This window comes from Muntiacus reevesi, chromosome 16 (genome assembly GCF_963930625.1).
Source record: "Muntiacus reevesi chromosome 16, mMunRee1.1, whole genome shotgun sequence".
In the NCBI taxonomy this organism is placed as follows: domain Eukaryota; kingdom Metazoa; phylum Chordata; class Mammalia; order Artiodactyla; family Cervidae; genus Muntiacus; species Muntiacus reevesi.
Window position 1 is genome coordinate 61,917,337 of NC_089264.1, and position 23,308 is coordinate 61,940,644.

General features: G+C 43.9%; 1 protein-coding gene across 3 annotated transcripts in view; it reads left to right on the top strand.

Moving 5' to 3' along the window:
- The window catches only part of ATP10D (ATPase phospholipid transporting 10D (putative)), a 122,613-nt gene that overhangs the window by 78,231 nt on the left and 21,074 nt on the right, over positions 1-23,308 (top strand). For 2 of the 3 annotated variants that reach the window (XM_065907207.1, XM_065907209.1), the window contains exons 11-18: positions 1,573-1,761; positions 4,119-4,725; positions 5,443-5,549; positions 8,080-8,206; positions 9,833-10,017; positions 13,263-13,572; positions 15,446-15,522; positions 16,882-17,007. In XM_065907207.1, coding sequence (XP_065763279.1) covers positions 1,573-1,761; positions 4,119-4,725; positions 5,443-5,549; positions 8,080-8,206; positions 9,833-10,017; positions 13,263-13,572; positions 15,446-15,522; positions 16,882-17,007 — 1,728 coding nt within the window. The remainder of the gene's footprint in view (positions 1-1,572; positions 1,762-4,118; positions 4,726-5,442; positions 5,550-8,079; positions 8,207-9,832; positions 10,018-13,262; positions 13,573-15,445; positions 15,523-16,881; positions 17,008-23,308) is intronic. The other variant, XM_065907208.1, reaches the window with a different exon arrangement.

Below are 23,308 nucleotides of genomic sequence, written 5' to 3' on the forward strand. Positions count from 1 at the left end.
CTTTGCTAAGTAAACTATCACAGGACAATGGATGCTGTCTTTAGATAGAAATTTAAGAATGTCTTTTGACAGCAGAAAACTGGGACCTTTGAAACCCACTGTGCGCCAGGTAAACTGCCTGGAAATGGGTGTGTCATTCCAGAAGACAAAGGGACATAAAACTACTTCAGTTTCTGTTGTGCTGGTCTCGTCTCTCTCACTGTCTCACTTACTTCATACAGCCACCCTCTGAGGTAGGTGTACTTCTTAAGATTATTCAGAAGAGGGAAATGAAGCTCAGAGGGTTAGTTAAATAAGTAAGTTGCCTGAGGCTCCTAGAGAGGATGTGGTGGATCTAGAGCCTGAACCCAAACCCACAGAATTTCCAGCCTGTGTTAAAACTTACCAAAGTCCTAAGTGTAAAACACAAGCCATGATCACCAAGTCTAACATCAAGCATCTCCTTATTTGAGTCTGTTCTCTCTATCTCCTCTTTTGGCTTTCCTGAAGTCAATACGCTTTGCCAGCATCCTGGATTCCTCTAGAATACAGTGGCACTTTTTTGAAAACTTGATTCAGAGGTGATGATCCCTTTTTTGAATCATCCAAAAAATTTCTAAAGCAATTGACTACATATTACAAAATTATAAAAACATTTCTACAACACTATTCTTTCATTAAAGCTAGTACTTCTAAATAGGTGTGAAAAGTACTGTGTTAAACAGAATGAAGTTTTTTCCCCCAATAATAAAACTTCTTAAAGCCAATTTGTAAGAGGAATTGTACAAAAGAGAAGGGCATAGGGCACAGTTGCCAAATATGTTTGATAATCAGAAATCTCTTAGAGGGACCCTTGGATGTTCATCGCTGATTCTGTCTCTGGGTCGGGAAGATCCCCTGGAAGAGAGCATGACAACGCACTCTAGTCCTCTTGCCTGGAGAATCCCATGGACAGAAGAACCATGAACAAGGGGGTACAGTCCATAGGGCCGCAGAGAGTCAGACACGTCTGAAGCAACTTGGCATAGCAAGCATGGGTGTTCATGTCTTGTAAGGAATTACTAGGGAAATACAGATAAACTCTGTTAGCCTGCTTATAGTAGTTTTTATTTTGGAGGGTTGGTTTTTAAACAATAGTAGTGACTTGAGCCATAAAATATTTTGTTAAAATAACATAGTATGGATAACATGCTCACTTTTAAAAGAATTAATATTCATCAGTTGCTGTTGGATGAGTCTATGCCCAAAGTAGAATCCTACGATAAAATATAGCTCTGCACTGTGTATTTCAAAATAAGGAAACACTCATTCAATTAGAATTTGGTGAAAGGTGTTGTCTCCATCTCTTACTTTGTTTAAGAATCAAGGTAATCTCCTTTCATATTATGCATTCTGGATTTCCCATTGAAGTTTTTCTTTTATTTCTTTTTTTTCACTTCCCATGATACCATGCACATTACATTTTTTAAAAAAGAATAGTTTACTGTCTCATGTTTCATAGATTCTGGCTAGAAATCATGCTTCTTGTGTAGATTTAAAACTCATATTTTTAGGTGCTTATTGTAACCACACTGTGTCTCATTGGATATTCAGGAAACAGATGTGGTACCAGACACCAGGCTTTTGGACAAGTTTAGTCAGATTACACCTCTACTCTTCACCCCAACGGATGAGACTGTCCCAGATCCACCACCGGAGACTCTCTACATCATTGACTTCTTTATTGCACTGGCAATTTGCAATACAGTAGTGGTTTCTGCTCCTAACCAACCACGGCAAAAGGTAAGACTCTAATGCAAACAGGGGTCACCTTCCAGGAGAGAACTTTGGGTTTACATATATTTGTTATGTGCTCTTTCTGTGCATGCGTGCTAAGTCGCTTCAGTCGTATCCAGCTCTTTGCAACTCCATGGACTGTAGCCCGCCAGGCGCCTCTGTCCTTGGGGATTCTCCAGACAAGAATACTGGAGTGGGTTGCCGTGCCCTCCTGCAGGGGACCTTCCCTTCCCAGGGATCGAACTGGAGTTTCTTACATCTAACCTGCATTGGCAGGTGGGTTTACCACTTGCACCACCTGGGAAGCCCCATGGTCCTATATGGATTGTAATTAACAATAGTAACAGGTAACATTTATACATAGCTTAACCTGTACTCTGAATTTTTGGTGTTCTAAGTGATTTATTGGTATTAATAGGTTTAATACTCCCAGCAGTCCCATGAGTTAGGTACTGTTACTATACTCTTCCTCATTTTACAGGTAAGCTTGAGTAACTTGCCCAAGAATACAGGACCAGTTTGTTGGGGAAATAGGATTGAACTCAGGGAGTATGGATCCATGCTATTTTGCTTCCAGGAGGATAGCTAATGAGAGCAGTTCTTGGCAAATGTGACTCTCTTCATTTTGCTTTGCTTTGCCTACCAAATTGCAGCTTTCTGTGAAACTTCTGAGACCTCCAACATATGCACTACATCAAGCAAAATATAAAGTATTAGATTCATTATCATGTTTAATGATAATATACCTTTTCATATGCCAGTTGGGTAATGTAAACTCAATTACTGGAAGATCCAATACATCTATAATATACCAAGGTTCTGCTGTTCCCACAAAAGCTGAATCTTTAAAGTCTCTTTGTAGCTTAGAATTGATGGAAAATTCATTTTCAGTTAAAAAGGAAAGCTTGCTTTAGAGATTGGTGATTCACCACTCGCTGTGTTATCTTCCTTGAGTATAACTATTTCCCTTTTTGCATGCATCCACTTAAAATTCAATTTGCAGCACAACCCAATTAAATTTTCATTTTCTATTAGATCATTTTCTCTTTGCAACTTCAGAGGTGGTCAGTTTTAACATAAAAATAACTTACTTCTCATTAAGCTTTCATTTGATCAGAAACTGTATTTTTATAAGATTTCAATTAGAAACTTGCTCTTCGAAGTTATCTAGTTAGAGGGTAAATCACTGGTTATTCTGTTTTTCTCCTCATATAGCACCTTTTGATATGCATCTGTTTACAATGCAGACATCTTTTGGCATTTTCTGCTTAAGAAATATAGTTGTCTTATCCCCAAAGAATGTAATATTCTGTGGCCTGAAAGAAAATCTCTGTAGGCATATAAAGGCCTAAGCCTCATGATATTTTAAGGTAGTGATAGCAAGGCAGTGAATAAAGAGCTCATTGGAATTCATGTTTAATACAGAAATGTCATCTGTAGTTGAGTTCACTTTTCAGTTTTGAGTTCCCAGTAAGCTTGCAAATTGACCAACATGAGTCCTTCAAACTATCGTAAAATTAATAATTATTAGGAGAAAATTCTTTAATTCCCTGGACATTTCTAATGAGAAAATTTTAGAATTCAATTAATTGGTCTTCCCAATTAGTATTAAATTCTAAATTGAATCACTGATAAGAGTTAAGATCTAGGAGAAATCAGAATATGAACAAGAAAAAGTTCTATAAAAGTAGAAATTTGAATTCATATTATGATATTGATAGTCTTCAATAAACTACTTTATTGGCCTATTTTCCTTAAGTCAAATTAACAACCTTTTTTAGAATCTGAAAAATAAAAGAAAAAACACATTTTGTTAGTCTTTTGATTTACTTTCTTCTAGTGTTTTAAATGTGTATTACGCATTTGTTTTTCTGCTGCTCATGCTATTTTTATAGCTTTTTCAGTATGGCCCTATAATCTTTATAAACTTGATATTTAAATATTATATAACATTTTAAGAAGATGTTTCTAATTTGTTATTGAATACTTATAATTTTTAAATTGTTATTGCTAGGATGCATATAGTAAAGATAATTTTTTTATATTATTTTATCATGAAAATTTGCTAAAAGTATGCCCACTGCTACCAATATTAGCACACTTTATATCTTTTGCTATGAGCTGTCAGATTTCTTCCTACATGGTTGTAGAAATTCACAGCGCTAACAACATTCGCACATCTTTTTCATAGTGGCTGCTTTTATTTTTATTAATTTTTTTGTATCATTGTTAGGTATGAAACAGTCTGCTGAGTAAGGGAGTAGTGACTTTTCATTGTCCTTTTCTCCCCTAGTTTGACGTCATGGTTGTTATCAGCTGCTTTTGACTGCTTTATTGAGACCTTCCCATGTTATCTTTCCTAGGTGGGACTCTCTTCTCTGCGTGGAACGCCCGTTAAATCTTTGGAGGAGATTAAAAGCCTCTTCCAGAGACTGTCTGTGCGAAGGTCGAGCTCGCCGTCTCCTGCCCGCGGGAAGGAGCCGTCCGGAGCCCCAGGCGCCTCTGTGAGCAGACTCGCTCTGTTCAGCAGAACGAAGCCGGCCTCCCCTGCGGAGGGAGAGCTCTCGCAGCCGCGTGGGGGCCCCCAGGACCCTGATGGCGCGGCTGGTCCCGCGGAAGCTGGGAAAGCAGCCCGCGACGCGGGCGTCGCGGGTGGCACGGCGGCGCCGCCCCCCGGGCAGCCCTCGGCCTCCAGCCTGTGCTACGAGGCCGAGAGCCCCGACGAGGCCGCCCTGGTGCACGCCGCGCGGGCTTACCGCTGCTCGCTGCGGGCCCGGGCCCCAGAGCAGGTCGTGGTGGACGTGGCCGCCCTGGGGCCGCTGACCTTTCGGCTGCTGCACACCCTGCCGTTCGACGCCGTGAGAAGAAGAATGTCCGTGGTGGTCCGGCACCCGCTCTCCAAGCAGGTGGTGGTGTACACGAAGGGCGCCGACTCCGCGATCATGGAGCTGCTCTCCGTGGCTTCCCCAGGTGGGGCCGGGCGGGACGGAGAGAGCGGAGGGAAGGCCTTGCTGACCGCAGGGCCACTCAGCGGCCTTGCAAAGCACCACGCAGCTCTGGGGATGCGCCACACTTGTGCAGTAGGCGAGCTCCTAGCATTTGTGCGAAAGCACCTAGCTTTCGGGGTTCCCCAGTAAGGGCTCGAATCTGTATTCCTTTTTATGAAAGTGAGAATGCTGCGTAACTTACGGCAGAGGACACAGACATTTAAAAGAATAGAAGTTACACTCAAGTGTAGGGTTTCACATTTTTATAAAATTTTTCTGCAATATTAGGGTTCTCAAGTATAGGCTTTCACATTTTTACAAAAAGATACAACATTGGTCCATAGTGTAATCAGCAGATAACGGGTCAAAGGGAGCTGCTATATGCAATATGTGCGGCGCCCCTGCTCAGAGCCTGGAGAATGGTCAGTGCTCAGTGGAAGACCGCCAGCATCGTGATAATCAGTTACTGCCCTTACCTCTGTTGTGGGAATGGTATTTGTATTAATTTGCGGGACTTTTTCTCCCCAAGGAGAAAGGAACAAGGAAAGATTTATTCTGAGGGGATCCCTTTTATAAATGCACGTTTAGGATTCAAACCTATGAGGCCTTTTGATCGTTATGGACTAAGGTCCCATTATTTTTTAAGTGTCTGTCGCTGGATAAACTGGTAGGAGCACTTGTGTTTTGTCAATTATTTCAGGTGGACCAGGTCTGGAAAAGCAGCAGATGATGATCAGGGAGAGAACCCGGAAGCACTTGGACGACTACGCCAGGCGAGGCCTGCGCACTCTGTGTGTGGCCAAGAGGGTGAGGCGGCCGGACGCCCCCTGCTTCCTGCCCTCCTGTGATCCACCGTCATTTAATGGAAGCAGGCGTGTGTGAGACCCTGATCCAGGCATCTGAGAAAGTTCCTGGGCCAGTGGCCTTCTTTTCACATAGTTCTTTATTCCTCATATATTAGTTGGTCAGAGTTTGTCCTCTCAGCATTTTGCCAGAAGAGTTTTCAGTAGGTCTGAGTATTTTCATTTGGAAACTGCAGTATGGCTGGGAATAAAGTCCTGGATCCTAGTCTCTTGCTCTCAGTATATGTCATTCCTCTGTCTTGTAGCATTAAATGTGCCTTTAAAAGAATGAGGCCAAAGACTGGCCTTTATTTTCCCCCTAGAAGTTCTTGATATTTCTTCCTTTTTTGTTTTTACATCTTTATCTGCACATCCAGGTAAATTCCCTAAATATTATCTAAGTTTTGGTTATTCTCTATGTAGAATAATCCTGAGACCTCGTTTTTCCTTTCTACATAGAAAATTACGTAATAAGCAGAGAGAGTTCCAAGAAGTGATTTGAGGGCTGCTACTACCGATACCACCCCTGGGAGCAGGGGAGAAACCGAGATAGAGTCTTTTAAGAGTAAATGCGTCAAGTTTTTTTGTGCCCCTTGGCCAGTGGGGCTGGCTTCAGTATGGACCAAGTCCGCTGCCAAACTTGTAATGTGTGCTGTGTGCTAAGCCGCTTTAGTTGTGTCTGACTCTTTGCGACCCTGTGGACCCACCAGGCCCCTCTGTCCATGGGATTCTCCAGGCAGGAACGCTGGAGTGGGTTCCCGTTTCCTCCTCCAGGGCCTCTTCCCGACCCAGGGATGGAACCTGCATCGGCAGGCTCTTTACCGCTCGTGCCCCCTGGGAAGCCCACTCGGCTGTAATAAGCCTATGCAAAGCCTCACACCTTTAGATTCCCCTCCCTTATTAATAAGCCAAGACACGCCGGGTCCCGTCCCTACAACTGTGTCCCCAAATGCACCCCTCGGTAGCGTTTCTTCCTCCAGTGGAGATCCGGCTAGCTCATTGATGAGCGCCGTGGCAGGAGAGGATGGCGAAGTCTGCTTAGGGTAGGGAGGGAGAGTCTAGTGAGGCCTCGGGCAAGGGAAGGACGTGCTTATGGGGAAGGGAAGGGAGTCTGCTGTCAAGATATAGCTAAGGCTTTGTTCCTTGTTCCTTGTCCTTCAGCACTTTATCTGTCATTCCACACAGGGGGAATACTGGAGGAGAACCAAGGAGGCTTGCCAACTCTCTCTTCTGCACAGCTGCCTCCTACCCATTCTGTCATCCTCTCGCTCCCTGGCTCTGAGCCCTGCAGTTAATTTTTGCTGTGTCAGTTTTCTGCCCTTCACTGTGAGCTCTAACTAGTAGAGAAGATGGAGAGATGTGTAGATCGAAGGAGCCATTCTTTAATGGCTGTCCGGTAATTCCTAAGCCGTAGAGCTCCTGAGAGAACTGCAGACTGAATTGGAGTCTTAACCGAATTGGAGACTGTAACTAGGTCCTGAGACCAGTGCAGGCATCTCTCATTTCTTTCCCAAATTCTAATTCTTGGAAACTGCCTTAGGAAAAGTAGCATATTTTATAGACTCTGAAGCACTTAATCAGCCACAAGGATAATCAAAAGCCTCTCACACATGGTTGTTAAGAGTAGAAGAAGTCAAGATCAGAACAGAGCCTCTGCCTTTTCAGTGGAATGATTCTGTCCTAATAAAGATATAGCCCAGCAGATGTCAGATTCTCCCAAATCAAATTACCTTGTGGGCAAGAATGAGTAGAGAAATTGGCTCACCCGATCAACTCTATGCTGCTTTATAAGAATTGAAAGTAGATTTCTTCTCTATAGCAATCTGAAGACAAAGGAAAATGTATCATTGGTTCTCTCTCTGGGAATTCCACTTAACGTTTTGTTTGGAAGAGAGCTTTCTTGCTTCACTCATTTGGCTTCGTCTTTCTTTTAACCCCTATGAATACCTCACCCCATAAACCAACCATCAAAAGAAATCAAAGGTGGGACTTTCCCAGTGGTCCAGTGGTTAAGACTCCAAGCTTCCAATGCAGGGAGCGTGGATTTGATCCCGAGTGGGGGAGCTAAGATGCCACGTGCCGCATGGTGTAGCCAAACAGAACAGCGCTGCCGCTGGCTCTGTAACACCTGAAGTTGAGTGCCTGACACCGCCTTCTCAGCTGCACCATCAGAATCACCCTGGATTTCACTTTCAAGTGGCTCCCTTCTCCTTTCTGTCTGCATAGTTCCTGGTTTAATTAAATAGATTAACCCATTTTCATCTTATGAGTAGAATTTCCCAGAGATACTGAGCTACAGGGTCCATCCATCCTCAGGGTTATACTAGTCTGATCACAGAACTTGGGAGGTTTGCTACTGGGTATGGTATTTGGACCTGGCCTGAGTGAACCCAGAAAGAGGTATACCTAAAATGAGTTCGTGGTTTGATATTTTTCTAGGGTGGGTCTTGACAGCTTTATCACATAGCCTTCCTCATAGCTTTCTCCCCCCATAGGTCATGAGTGACACTGAATATGCCGAGTGGCTGAGAAATCATTTTTTAGCCGAAACCAGCATTGACAACAGGGAAGAATTACTCCTTGAATCTGCCATGAGGTTGGAGAACAAACTCACTCTACTTGGTAGGTGGATACAGTGGATTGTCTTAATGGAGAATATGTTTAAATGCTTAATGTCTCTGTATTAGTTATTTACCAGCGCCTTTTTTCCCCACTTTGATCTAATAGATATATGTGGTTCTATCCATCCTGTCCAATTTGATTTCTACCCAGCTTCCAATCCTTCCCAGTCCATTTTTGACCACAGTAAACTTGACTTCATTTGTGGTAGGGTCAGGGTGATCATCCTTAAGATCACTTAACAATTCAACACTTAACATAGAGTATAAAGCTGAATAAATACCCTTGTTCAAGAGAAGAAAGCTCAAGTTTCTTGCCAGATATTGGATAAGGTTTTTTATATGTTGTCTTTTTGAATCTACACTGCAGAACTGTTTTACGTAGAAGAAACTTGGGGTGCAGAGCGGTTTATTTACTTGTTCAGAGTCTCATTCTAGTCACTGGCAGAGCTGGGGAGAAGCTCAGAGCTATCCATCCCTCACTCTAGAGCCCATATTCTTTATTCTGTGCCTGCAATTGGGCTAAAATTTTTCTTCTCTCTCTCACTTTTCGGTTTCAGCTGAAAGTTGCACACCTGACACCTCTTGTTTCAGATTGAGCTGCCTCTTAAAATTGCCTGGAGCCATTTAAATAATACCAGTGCCCACCCACGGAATCTGATTCAGTTGGCCTGATATGTGGCCTGGGTATTTGAATTTTTCAAAGTCCCCCAAGTAGTTCCCAAGAGGCAGTCAAGGTTGAAAAACACTGTCTCAAGAGTCTGGACCTCTAGATACTAATATAATAAATGCCAACACACCAAAATACCAGTCTCTAAGCTGCATTCCTCAGGTTCAGAGAAAAGCCATGACCTGACTTGGTCTCTAGCCAGTGGAGTAATGATCTCCCTCCCAAGTCATGTCTCCATGACAGTGTGAGTGGTCTGTAACAGATCCACTTCACCTCGTCTGCAGTCCCAAACTCAGCGTGCTCTGTGGGTTTAGCACCAAAACTCATTCAGTGGCAAGATCAGGCCTGGTTTGATAAGACAGTTTAAAGTATTTATTATCCTAATTTGTGATTGTTGTAATTTATAAGTTTTGCTAAAGAAATATTAATATGCTTGATTACCAGATATTATAAGATATGACACATGTACCATGTTACCTAAAAATCTGCAGAGCTTTTGAGTTCCAAAATATAGCTAGTCTCAGTTGTTTTAGAAAAGGGAATTATGGACTTTTAATATGAAAAAGCATTAAAAATAGATACTGTGGGTTACTGTCCAGAACATTCTTTAAAAGCCTGTCTTTACCCTTGGGAGTATCATAGAATTATAAAAGTGGGGAGTAAATTTATAGAAGTAACTGAATGAAATCCCCTCAATCCCCCTGGAAGAAAGCTAGCCAGAAGGAGAGCAAGTGAGGTTGATAAACTCATGGATTGCTAAGGCCTTCCTCTCCCAATATTTCTTTTTTGTATATGATTTTGGTCTGAGGGGTCATTACATTTGGACCCCTCGAAGCTGCTGGAGTGGTTTGCATAGTTTAGGACAGGATCGGCTAACAGATGGGGTTCCGTTAGAGTTTAGGCGAGCTTCAGCTGGCTTTTGTTTCTTACAAGCCCCGTTGAACTCTGGTTATTTTTTAGGTGCTACTGGCATTGAAGATCGTCTGCAGGAGGGGGTCCCTGAGGCTATAGAAGCCCTTCACAAAGCTGGAATCAAGATCTGGATGTTGACAGGGGACAAACAGGAGACAGCTGTCAATATTGCCTATGCGTGCAAACTGCTGGAGCCGAATGACAAGCTCTTTATCCTCAACACTGAAAGTAAAGTAGGTACCCTGAGATGAGCCCAGTCTCCTCTTTTTTTTTCAAGGCCAGTGGAATACTTGTGATTTCATGACTGTTAGGAGAATGAAAAGCCAGCAGCCTTTAGCTCCTTGATAATTAACTCTTCTCTCCAGCAGTGGGACTTCCCTGGTGGCTCCATCGGTAAAGAATTGGGCCTGCAGTGCAGGAGACCACCTGTAACGCAGGAGACCACCTCTAATGTAGGAGACCACCTGCAGTGCAGGAGACCTGGGTTCGATCCCTGGGTCAGAAGGATCCCCTGGAGACGGCCATGGCAACCCACTCCAGTATTCTTGCTGGAGAGTCCCATGGACGGAGGAGCCTGGCGGGCTCCTGTCCTTTTGGTCAGAGGAGTCGGACACGACTTGGTGACCCTGCTGCTACAGCTATCCAGCAATGCAGCTTGTTCAGTTATTTTAAAGGCTTGGAAAATGTAATTCAAAGGAAAAAATTTCCGTTAAAAGAATTTCCAATGTATTTGCTTCGCCCTTACCCCATATTGCATTATCACTGAGTTGACCAGATTTAGCCCATGATGCGGAGAAGGCAGTGGCACCCCACTCCGCTCCTCTTGCCTGGAAAATCCCGTGGACAGGGGAGCCTGGTGGGTTGCTCCCAGCAGGAGCAGAGTCTGCTAAGAGTCGGACACGACTGAGCGAATTCGCTTTCACTTTTCACTTTCATGCACTGGAGAAGGAAATGGCAACCCGCTCCAGTGTCCTTGCCTGGAGAATCCCAGGGACGGCGGAGCCTGGTGGGCTGCCGTCTATGGGGTCGCACAGAGTCGGACACGACTGAAGGGACTTGGCGGCAGCAGCCCATGATGACAAGATATGTCAAGCTGTGAGGCAGGCATCTGCCTCCCCTTCAAGCTGAGGGGAAGGGACTTCTGGTGTACTGGTGTGAGTCTTTTCCTGATAATTTTAGGCTCGAGGAGAATCTTGCCCTCTAGTGGCAAATCTTAGATAGTGCACCTGAGAACATCAGAAGTTGAAAGAACTCGAATGGAAAGAATTTAAAGGGTTTGGATTCAGCCTATATTTTCCAATACCCTCTTCCCTCCAGCCCTGTCACTAATCTCGAACACAAATAATCTAATTAAACAGGCATTTTATTGAAGATTCTTAATACAATGATACTGAGATTTGTGCGTTTTGCAAAACCTTCCTCCTTCCTTCCTAGGTTGTCAGACTATCAGTCACATTCGTTTTGTCGTAGCAGCCTGCCTCTCAGAAATTCCCTGGAGCCTGTCACCCGGACCATGTCCTGGGCCTTGGTCACGGGCTGCCATGTGTAATTAGCCATGTCTTTATGGTCAGTCGTCAGTCAATACCCAACTAGATGGTACATTTTGAGGGAAGAGAATTTTCCTTAATACAGACTTAGTTCTCCTTGGCAGCGGATAGTGGCCCAGGAACCCATAAGCCAAACTAGTAGCCAGATCCCAGTATCCGCTAGGGAGTTAGCACCAGAAAATGCCTGGTCATTTTAGTCACTGAAGTGGATGTGCCCTGAAGTCTAGTAAGACCTGGATTCAGATGCTTAGCCTGCCGGTGACCGGGTATGTGACCTTTGGGAGTTGACCGCCTGCGTCATTTTCCTTACCAGTAGTGTGAGAGGAATGCCTGTTTCGTAGCACTGTTGTGCGTATTAAATGGGAAAGTATAAATTGTTTAATATGGCCCCTGGCAGATGTGAGGGCTCCCCTGGAGCTTCAGTGGTAAAGGATCCGCCTGCCACGGAGGGAGATGTGAGTTCGATCCCTGGGTCGGGAAGATCCCCCAGAAAAGAAAACGGCAACCCACTCCAGTATTCTTCCTGGGAAATCACCTGGACAGATGGGTCTGGCGGGCTACAGTCCACAGGGTTGCATGAGTCGGACATGACTTAGCAGCTAAATAGCACGCAACAGCTTAATAGACATCTTGATTTTCAGTGACTGCAGAGTAGGTTACCTTCCAAATGTACCATTTTAATTTAACCAAACTCCAGAGGGTTTTTAAAGGTGATTTTTTACTGTTACATTTTGAGCCTCTAATGAGCATGTTTGGTCCACTGGGGACGTTTGAGGTCTGTGGGATCAGGTTTGTGCCCATGGGAAGGGTGGCCGGGTAGCTGCATTTGAGGGTGAAGCTCTTGTCTGTTGTTTACGTGGTGGTTAAGTCTTTGTTGTACCCATGTGTGCCTGCATAGCCCTACCTGCTTTTCATCTGCTTTATTGTGGGTTGAGAAGTATTTGATAAAACAGCGCTTGAAATAAGAGGAAGTAGCCCCGAGTGAGGGCCTCTCCTGCGGGAGGGGTCCTAGGCTGAGCGTGAGCATCGCTGCGCCGCTCCAGGCTCGCGCTGGGCTCCGTCCTGGGTGTCATTTGACCCTGTAATTTCCGGCTGAGTTTATTGTTCATGTTTTGAGTAGAATTCATTAATGAGTATTTATTGAGTGACTAACTTGGCCCTCTTTTAGGCATTATGGTGGTTTCAAAAGTAAATTAAAAGTGCTGTCTGTCTTCAGAGAACTCTCTAACAAGCCTGGGGTGAGGAAAGTGGAGGGATTATATCCAAACCAACCACAATGAGCCCACTGAGGACAGGACGGGATGTCAGGGTGCGGGCGGGGCTTCCGGTTCATTGACTTGTCCCCAGCACCCAGGACTTTTTCAAATATAGAACAGTTTCTCAGTAAATAGTAAGTGAATAAGTGAATAAATGTGTTGAATCAAAAAGAGAAAAAAATAATTACTGTTTTAAATAATGAGTATTGTGCTTTACACTAGGAACTTTGCGTGTATTATTTCACTTATTCATCACAGCGACTTTATAATGTAGACATTTGTATTTTTCAGATTAGAAAGTTGAGGGTGAGAGAGGTTATGTAATTTGCCTAAAGCCAAGCACATAGAAAATGGAAGAATGAGACCAGAGCGCACTTGAGATTTATAGTTTGTGAAGTAAACTGCACAAATATTTGTAAACTGCACAAATAAACAGATCTTACACCTATTTCTCAGTTGTACAGTTGGAAGTGAGATGTTCCTCGTCTATTTGTCCCCTTCCCACATACACACAGAAGTCTGTGGAAGAGCTGTGAGGTCTTCAGAAGGAACCTCTTATTCCCTCCCCGGGGTTGCCTGGATGCGGCAAATGTTAAAGAATAGCAGTGATAAATTTAGCTGAAAGTGGCCAGCACGGGAGCCCCGAGGCTAAATGTCTGTGCCTCTTGTTTCAAGAATGCCTGTGAGATGCTGATGGATACAATTTTGGAAGAGCTCCAGAAGAACCCAGCTTCTCCAGAGCAGGCGTCATGGAGTGCGCGCTCACACCGGCCTCCTCCCACCCTGCAGGGCCCAGGGCTTCGGGCTGCGCTCGTCATCACGGGGAAGACCCTGGAGTTTGCCCTGCAGGAGAGCCTGCAGAAGCAGTTCCTGGAGCTGACTGCTCGCTGCCAAGCTGTGGTCTGCTGCCGAGCCACGCCTCTGCAGAAGAGCGAGGTGGTAAAACTGGTGCGCAGCCGCCTCCGGGTGATGACCCTGGCCATCGGTGAGTGGAGGTGGAACCCAGCCCCACGCTTCTTCCTTCCACGTCACACCAATGGCTGATTCTTCCGTTTGTCCTTTCTTCCGTACATTCCTTTGCCCTTCTGTGGGTCTGTCCTTTTCCTCCTCCTTTCTCTCCATCCCCCGACTCCCTCCCGTTTGCCCTCCATCACCTATTTGGCCCCTATTATGAAGCAGGTGGTAGAGATGTGACATAGAAAACAACGTAATAGGAGTCTGTGTTACAGATCGGATCCCCAGATCACCTGGGTTAGGAGGGCCGCGTAGTTAAACATGGACTTGGTAAGTCCCTGAGTTCTACTTCAAGAAAGTTAAATTCAGGAAAATTAACAGTTCGTTTATTTATTCATTCAACAACTGTTTATTGCGTGCCTTCTATGTACCAGGCATTTTCCTAGGCAGTGGAGAAAGATGAGTGTACAAAACTGAAAGAGTACCTTTTCTTAAGGAGCTTACATCTAGAGAAACAGGGTGAGATTAAATTCTACACCACACCAATTCCAGACATTCGCAAAATGAGAACCCCGTCTCCCTTATTTTCAGTTTCAGGTAGCCTCTCCCCTCAGGATGCTGTTCAAGTCACTGAAAATTCCCACCTTTATATCTCATCCCAGTAGCAGCCTCAGAGAAATGATCGCACATGTTTTCAAGTTGCTGGAATAAAGTATCAGGGTTAGGGTGGAATTCTGTTCAACTGTCCCATTGAAAGAACCTATAAACAAGTGAATTGTTCAAGGCCCTGGATCCATATGTTCCTAAGGCTGGAGCCCTGGACAGTTATCTCAGTTAAGCTGAATCATGTACGCATCTCTGAACCAATCACTGAGGCCAGGGAACAGATGATACTAATCCCCCAGGCTTGATTCAGTCGCCCATCCCAAATCTGGAGATTTGGGTTCATCCTAACAGAACACATGGACTCAGGGTCCCAAGGAAAAGGTAGGACACTTCATTAGAAAACAAGTAAAGTTTGTTGGGCAGTTGGGAACAACCAATGTTCATTACCAGTGAGAATGTAATAACTCCTTTTAAGAAGCGTCCCCTGTGTTGAGACAAGGAAATCTATAGCAACCATAATGCCATGTGAGAGGTTTGCTAGAGACACACTAGGAAGGGACATCACATCTTAAAGAAAGATGACGACTTCCCTGGTGGTCCAGTGGCTAAGAGTCCGCCTGCCCGTGCAGGAGGCGTGAGTCCAGTGCCTGGTTCAGAAGGTCCCGCGTGCTCTGGGGCAGCTGAGCCGGCGCTGCGGCTCTGGGGCCCGTGCTCGCTAGGGCCCGTCCCCCGCAACAAGAGCAGCAAAAAAAAAAAAAAAAAGAGCAGGAGAAGCCAGCGCCCTAACTAGAGAGCAGCCCTTGCCCGCTGCAGCTAGCGAGAGCCCACACAGCGACAGAGACCCCGCATGGCCAGAAAGGAACAAATGAATAAGTATTGCTTAAAAGTAAACGGAATATGAGAAGGATTTCCCAGAGGAAGTGATATCTAAGCTGAGAGAGCAATTAAAATCTAGCAAGCTGGGGCGGGGGTGAAGAGGGCCGTGTTATAGGAACAGAGAAACAGTAGGTGCAGGGCCAGAAGCAGCAGAGTATATCTGGAAAGCTGGAAGGAGGGTGAGTGACATAGACAAAGGGGAGGCTGGACCCGGTAGAGGATTTTCAAGTAGTACTAATTTGGAATTCTTCAGGTGGCAGTAGGATGCCACCTTGAATTCCTGCTTGGCCAGCTTCCAGGCAGCTTGGAGACATGGGATAAACCTTGAAGGATTAGTTTGTTTGCTTGGGAGGCTGATAGTGATTTGCAGTTTGCATCTTTTCTTTGCTCCTCATCTGTTCGTCCTCTCCTGTCTCACGAAGGTGACGGTGCCAACGATGTCAGCATGATTCAGGTGGCAGACATTGGCATTGGTATCTCTGGGCAAGAAGGCATGCAGGTGAGTAGATGTTGTGCACCCAAATACCGTAAACTTGACCTCACCCAAAGGCAGCCTTCTCCACAGGCATATCTCTGTGGCAGAGTGAGGCTGTCTGCCGCTAGCTCAGGAGTGAGTGACAGGGCCTTTATCCATTCATTTGTTCAGGGATCTTTACTAGGTGAGTATTATGGTATTCTCCTGGGTAAGTTTAACTTACTTGTTCAGTTTTAAAAATACAACTTACCTAAATCATAAGAATATACGTTTCATCTCTGCAATAACTATGACTTGACACTGCGAGCTACTAAAGTTTTGAATAAAAGACCTAAAGATCCTAAAGAGAGAGGGAGAAGCGGAGAGAAGATAGGAGAGAATGAGGGAAGTGTGATTCCCAGTTTTTAATGTGTGCATGTGTGTGCATTGGATGGTGTTGTAGGCGCACAATTCAGGAGGAGGCTTGGACAAAAGACTGCTTGTCATGATTGGAGCAAGTGCTGTCAAAAGAAAGTGGGATGTGAGGTTTAGGATTTCCTGAGAATTGTAAATTATGATGTCTTTACAGAACATGAGAAATTCAAATGCCTCCTTTGCCTGCCACGTTATTAATAGTCATGTGAAGTCATAACTGTATACTTTTATATTCTCTTCATTGAGGAGAAGCAAATGCTCCCTAAGAGTTCTTTCTAGGGGAGCTGCTTTCCAGGGAAAGCATGCTTGCTGAAATTACATCATGAACAGTAGACCAGAGAGAACTCTTGTTTCCTTGGATCACATTGGGAAGCCGAGTGGTAACTCCAGGCAACCCATCAAGGCTCTCTATGCATGGGTTTTTGCTTGTTTGGAGAGGGCTTTTTGTTTTTTTGGGGGGGTGGTCTGCATGTAAGGCTTAAACTACATATTTAAAAAAATTTTTATTTGAGTATAGCTGACTTACAATGTTATGTTAGTTTCAATTTTACAGCAAAATGAGTCAATTATGCATATACCAAACTGCTTTTAGATTCTTTTGCCACATAGGCTATTACAGAGTATTTAGTAGAGTTCCCTGTGCTGGGCGGTAGATCCTTACTAGTGTACTTGACATGTATACCATATAGCATACATGTCAGTCCCTATCTCCCAGTTTACCCCTGTCCCTTTACACCCTGGTAAGGTACATTTGTTTTCTGCATCTGTGACTTTGTTTCTGTTTTGTGAATAAGTTCATTTGTACTCTTTTTCCTTTTTTAAGATTCCCGCGTATGTTTGATATTTGTCTGTGATTTACCACACTTAAACCACACTTTGACCAGTCTGAGCCTGCTGGAGGCCGGCCTGCCGTGCTGTCTGTTCCAGCATGTTTTGCTCAGGGTGACATTCTCTCTGTCGTCCCCACAGGCTGTGATGGCCAGCGACTTTGCTGTTTCTCAGTTTAGACATCTCAGCAAGCTCCTCCTTGTCCACGGGCACTGGTGTTACACTCGTCTTTCCAACATGATTCTCTATTTTTTCTACAAGAACGTGGTATGTGGCTCCAGAGAATTCATCTTTTTCCCTGTGACCCTTCCTCTCCTGCTGGTGTAAGGGGTGAAGAGGGAGGGCCCAACGTTAAGCTTGCTTTGCTTATTGATGTTTGGGAAGCAGCCAGGATGACTCCTGCTGTCTCACTAGGAATAATCTGCTATGTTTCAGCAGCTGACAGCAAATTGCTAGGCTTGTCCATCTACTAGCATTTTCTATTCCCTATGCATTTAAATTCAATTAAATCCTGTCTGATTAATTTAGAATCCAGTTTTTGACCTTCTGTAAAATGATTGTGACAAGTAGAATTATGAAATGTTTAATGCTGTCTGTCAGTGGAGGATGCAAAGGTTTGCTTCCATTTTACAGGAGATTAAAAAAAAAAATCTACTGTCTCTAATGGATGTCGCATGTGGTATATTGAAGATGCAGATACAAATGAAATCCTAGGATAGTGCCTTAGCTATGGAGCTGGCTAGTACCACTAGATAAAGAATTCTATGGCAAGTCTATAAAATGTGTTTGTACTTGGTAGCTGTAATTCTGCAAAGGGCAGAGTTTGATTAGTAAGCATCTTGGCTTTTAAACTTCAACTTATTGTTTAAATTTCAGTTTCCTCTTTTATAAACCCATGTTGACCTTAGGTTGCTTCACCTCAATCCCTTCTTAGTGGGATGATTAGGTAAATATGTCATGATTTTCAATGAAATTTATTCTTGGTCTTTTGAGTCCGTATGTAGCAAGTTGGTAGTAAACAAAAATTTACATCAATACTGAAATACCATTTTTAGGGAAAAGATGACTTAGGGTCATTTTTAGATCTGTCCATGTGTGTGTTTGTCTGTCAGCAGCAGGAACATTTTTTTTTTCTTCTAGCACAGTGAACTTTTCAGGCAGCTCTCAGTACTTTACTATTAGAATTAGCACACTTAGTCACCAGAGTACATCATGCACAACGCCGGGCTGGATGAGGCACGCGTGGAACCCACATTGCTGGCAGAAATATCAATAACCTCAGATATGCAGATGACACCACCCTTATGGCAGAAAGTGAAGAGGAACTAAAGACCCTCTTGATGAAACTGAAAGAGGAGAGTCAAAAAGTTGACTTAAAGCTCAACATTCAGAAAACTAAGATCATGGCATGCAGTCCCATCACTTCATAGCAAATAGATGGGGAAACAGTGGACACAGTGACAGACTATTTTCTTGGGCTGCAAAATCACTGCAGATGGTGATTGCAGCCATGAAATAAAAAGACACTTGCTGCTTGGAAGAAAAGCTATGACCAAACGAGACAGCATATTAAAAAGCAGAGACATTACTTTACCAACAAAGGTCCATCTAGTCAGCTATGGCTTTTCCAGTAGTCATGTATGGATGGGAGTGTTGGACTATAAAGAAAGCTGAGTGCTGAAGAATTGATGCTTTTGAACTGTGGTGTTAGAGAAGACTCTTGAGAGTCCCTTGGACTGCAAGGAGATCCAACCAGTCGATCCTAAAGGAAATCTGTCCTGAATATTCATTGGAAGGACTGATGCTGAAGCTGAAACTCCAGTACTTCAGCCATCTGATGCAAAGAGCTGACTCATTTGAAAAGACTCTGTGCTGGGAAATATTTAATGCAGGAGGAGAAGGGGACACCCGGAGATAAGATGGTTGCATGGCATCACCAACTCGATGGACTTGAGTTTGAGCAAACTCTGGGAGCTGGTGATGGACAGGGAAGCCTGGTGTGCTGCAGTCCATGGGGTCACAGAGTCGGACTTGACTGAGCGACTGAACTGAGCTGAACACTTAGTCAAAGTTTTAATAAAAAACTTTACAAAAATATTTGAAATGCATAATGTCTGTCTGAGTGTTGACTCTGGGTTAGGCTGTGATCTGTAATGTAAAATTCCAGGACTCAGTGGTCCGTGACTTTAAGAAAGGAGCCCCTCTCCTAGGCTTCATTTTCATATCTTTGCATTTTTCTACTTCTATTAATATTATAATGCCCTGGTGGTTCAGTGGTGAAAAATCCACCTGCAATGTAGGAGACACAGGTTTGATCCCTGGGTCAGTAAGATCCCCTGAAGAAGGAAATGAGAAACCCACTCCGGTATTCTTGCCAGGATGATTCCAGAGGAGGAAGAGCCTGGTGGGTTACACTCCAGGGTTAACAAAGAGTCAGACACAACCTAGCGACTAAACAAACAGCAACAGTTATGATGTAGCCCCCTTCACCACTCCCTCCTTTTAACTCCATATTTCTAGCTAATATTAGAAAGGGATGCCACATGCTCTTGGAGAGAGAGAATGTCTATTTGTAGAAGGTGCATTACCAGGGAACAAGGACCCCACGGTCTCTCAGCTCCGTAAACCTTGATGGCTGTTCACACTGAAATCCTCCCAACTTGTTTCTGCCTGTTTCTTGCCTAGCCAAACAGGGAATGGTTTGTAAACTATGGAGAATAGGGCCAGTATCAGAAGCCATTTGAGCAGCTTAGCTTTCTGAGACTGTGGTTTTTTTTATCTTGAACCAATTTTGAGATAGTAATAAAAGCTATGGATTCAGTCCCCAATTAGCACCCCAAACTGCACATACCCTAAACTGCTATGTTTTCAGGAGCAAGACATGATAAATATCCATAGACCCTAGGCTAAGAAACTATATTGTAAGGATTGTGGCCCCCATCCTATAGTGTTCCAGGGTATCTATGGTGCCAATAATAATAATATCTTAATTAATTAATGTTGATTAAAAGGCACTTTATTCTTGCTTGAGAACCCCAAGAACATATGAAAAGGCCACTGAAAGATGAACTCCCCAGGTTGATAGGTGCCCAATATGCTATTGGAGATCAGTAGAGAAATAACTCCAGAAAGAATGAAGGGATGGAGCGAAAGCAAAAACAACACCCAGTTGAGGATGTGACTGGTGATAGAAGTAAGGTTCGATGCTGTAAAGAGCAATATTGCATAGGAACCTGGAATGTTAGGTCCATGAAATCAAGACAAACTGGAAGTGGTCACACAGGAGATGACAAGAGTGAACGTTGACATTCTAGGAGTCAGTGAACTAAAATTCACTGAAATGGGTAAATTTAACTCAGATGACCATTATATCTACTACTGTAGGCAGGCATCCCTTAGAAGAAATGGAGTAGCCATCATAGTCAACAGGAGAGTCCGAAATGTAATACTTGGATGCAATCTCAAAATCAACAGAAGGATCTCTGTTTGTTTCCAAGGCAAACCATTCAATATTACGGTAATCCAAATCTATGCCCAGACCAGTAACACTGAAGAAGCTGAAGTTGAATAGTTCTATGAAGACAAAAAAACCTTTTAGAATACCCCAAAAAGATGTCCTTTTCACTAAAGGGGGCTGGAATGCAAAAGTGGGAACTCAAGAAACACCTGGAGTAGCAGGCAAATTTGGCCTTGGAGTATGGAATGAAGCAGGGCAAAGGCTAATAGAGTTCTGCCAAAAAGAACCCACTGGTCATAGCAAACACCCTCTTCCAACAACACAAGAGAAGACTCTACACATGGACATCACCAGATGGTCAACACCGAAGTCAGATTGATTATGTTCTTTGCAGCCAAAGATGAAGAAGTTCTATTCAATTCAGGTCAGTCGCTCAAACATGTCCGACTCTTTGCGACCCCATGAACCGCAGCACGCCAGGGCTCCCTGTCCATCACCAACTGCCAGAGTTTACCCAAACCCATGTCCACTGAGTCGGTGATGCCATTCAACCATCTCATCCTCTGTTGTCCTCTTCTCCTCCTGCCCTCAATCTTTCCCAGCATCAGGGTCTTTTCAAATGAGTCAGCTCTTCGCATCAGGTGGCCAAAGTATTAGAGTTTCAGCTTCAACATCAGTCCTTCCAATGAACACCCAGGACTGATCCAACTGGTTGGATCTCCTTGCAGTCCAAGGGACTCTCAAGAGTCTTCTCTAACACCACAGTTCAAAAGCATCAATCCTTCAGTGCTCAGCTTTATTTATAGTCCAAGTCTCACATCCATACATGACCCCTGGAAAATACATAGCCTTGACTAAATGACCTTTGTTGACAAAATAAAGTCCCTGCTTTTTAATATGCTGTCTAGGTTGGTCATAACTTTCCTTCCAAGGAGTAAGCATCTTTTAATTTCATGGCTGCAATCACCATCTGCAGTGATCTTGGAGCCCAAAAAAATAGTCAGCCACTGTTTCCACTGTGTCCCCATCTATTTGCCATGAAGTGATGGGACTGGATGCCATGATCTTAGTTTTCTGAATGTTGAGCTTTAAGCCAACTTTCTGACTCTCCTCTTTCACTTTCATCAAAAGGCTCTTTAGTTCTTCTTCACTTTCTGCCATAAGGGTGGTGTCATCTGCATATCTGAAGTTATTGATATTTCTCCCGGCAATCTTGATTCCAGCCTGTGCTTCTTCGAGCCCAGCGTTTCTCATGATGTACTCTGCATATAAGTTAAATAAGCAGGGTGACAATGTACAACCTTGACATTCTCCTTGTCCTATTTGGAATCAGTCAGTTGTTCCGTGTCCAGTTTTAACTGTTGCTTCCTGACCTGCATGTAGGTTTCTCAAGAGGCAGGTCAGGTGATCTGGTATTCCCATCCCTTTCAGAATTTTCCACAGTTTGTTGTGATCCACACAGACAAAGGCTTTGGCATAATCAATAAAGCAGAAATAGATGTTTTTCTGGAACTCCCTTGCTTTTTCGATGATCCAGCAGATGTTGGCAGTTTGATCTCTGGTTCCTCTGCTTTTTCTAAAACCAGCTTGAACGTCTGGAAGTTCACGAGATACAGAGAACCTCTATACAGCCAGCAAATACAAGACCGGGAGCTGACTGTGGCTCAGATATTGCCGAATTCAGACTTAAATTGACCTGCCTCTTGAGAAATCTGTATGCAGGTCAGGAAGCAAGAGTTAGAACTCGACATGGAACAACAGACTGGTTCCAAATAGGAAAAGGATACGTCAAGGCTGTATATTGTCACCCTGCTTATTTAACTTATATGCAGAGTACATCATGAGAAACGCTGGGCTGGAAGAAGCACAAGCTGGAATCAAGATTGCAGGGAGAAATAGCAATTACCTCACATATGCAGATGACTCCACCCTTATGGGGTGGGGAAAACCACTAGACCATTCAGGTATGACCTAAATCAAATCCCTTATGATTATACAGTGGAAGGGAGAAATAGATTTAAGGGACTAGATCTTTTAAACAGAGTGCCTGATGAACTATGGATGGAGGTTTGTGACATTGTACAGGAGACAGGGAGCAAGACCATCCCCAAGAAAAAGAAATGCAGCAAAGCAAAATGGCTGCCTGAGGAGGCCTTACAAATAGCTGTGAAAAGAAGAGAAGCGAAAACCAAAGGAGAAAAGGAAAGATATACCCATTTGAATGCAGAGTTCCAAAGATTAGCAAGGAGAGATCAGAAAGCCTTCCTCAGTGATCAGTGCAAAGAAATAGAGGAAAACCACAGAATGGGAAAGACTAGAGATCTCTTGAAGAAAATGAGAGATACCAAGAGAACATTTCATGCAAAGGTGGGCTCACTAAAGGGCAGAAATGGTATGGACCTAACAGAAGCAGAAGATATTAAGAAGAGGTGGCAAGGATACACAGAAGAACTGTACAAAAAAGATCTTCACAATCCAGATAATTACGATGGTGTGATCACCCATCTAGAGGCAGACATCCTGGAATGTGAAGTCAAGCAGGCCTTAGGAAGCATCACTACAAACAAAGCTAGTGGAGGTGATGGAATTCAAGTTGAGCTATTTCACATCCTAAGAGATGATGCTGTGAAAGTGCTTCACTCAATATGTCAGCAAATTTGGAAAACTCAGCAGTGGCCACAGGACTGGAAAAGGTCAGTTTTCATCCCAATCCCAAAGAAAGGCAATGGCAAAGAATGCTCAAACTACCACACAAACTGCTCACACGCTAGTAAAGTAGTGCTCAAAATTCTCCAAGCCAGGCTTCAGCAATAGCTGAACTGTGAACTTCCAGATGTTCAAGCTGGATTGAGAAAAGGCAGAGGAACCAGATCAAATTGTCAACATCCACTGGATCATCGAAAAAGCAAGGGAGTTCCAGAAAAACATCTGTTTCTGCTTTATTGGCTGTGCCAAAGCCTTTGTCTGGATCACAATAAACTGTGGAAAATTCTTCAAGAGATGGGACTACCAGACCACCTGACCTGCCTCTTGAGAAACCTGTATGCAGGTCAGGAAGCAACAGTTAGAACTGGACATGGAACAACAGACTGGTTCCAAATAGGAAAAGGA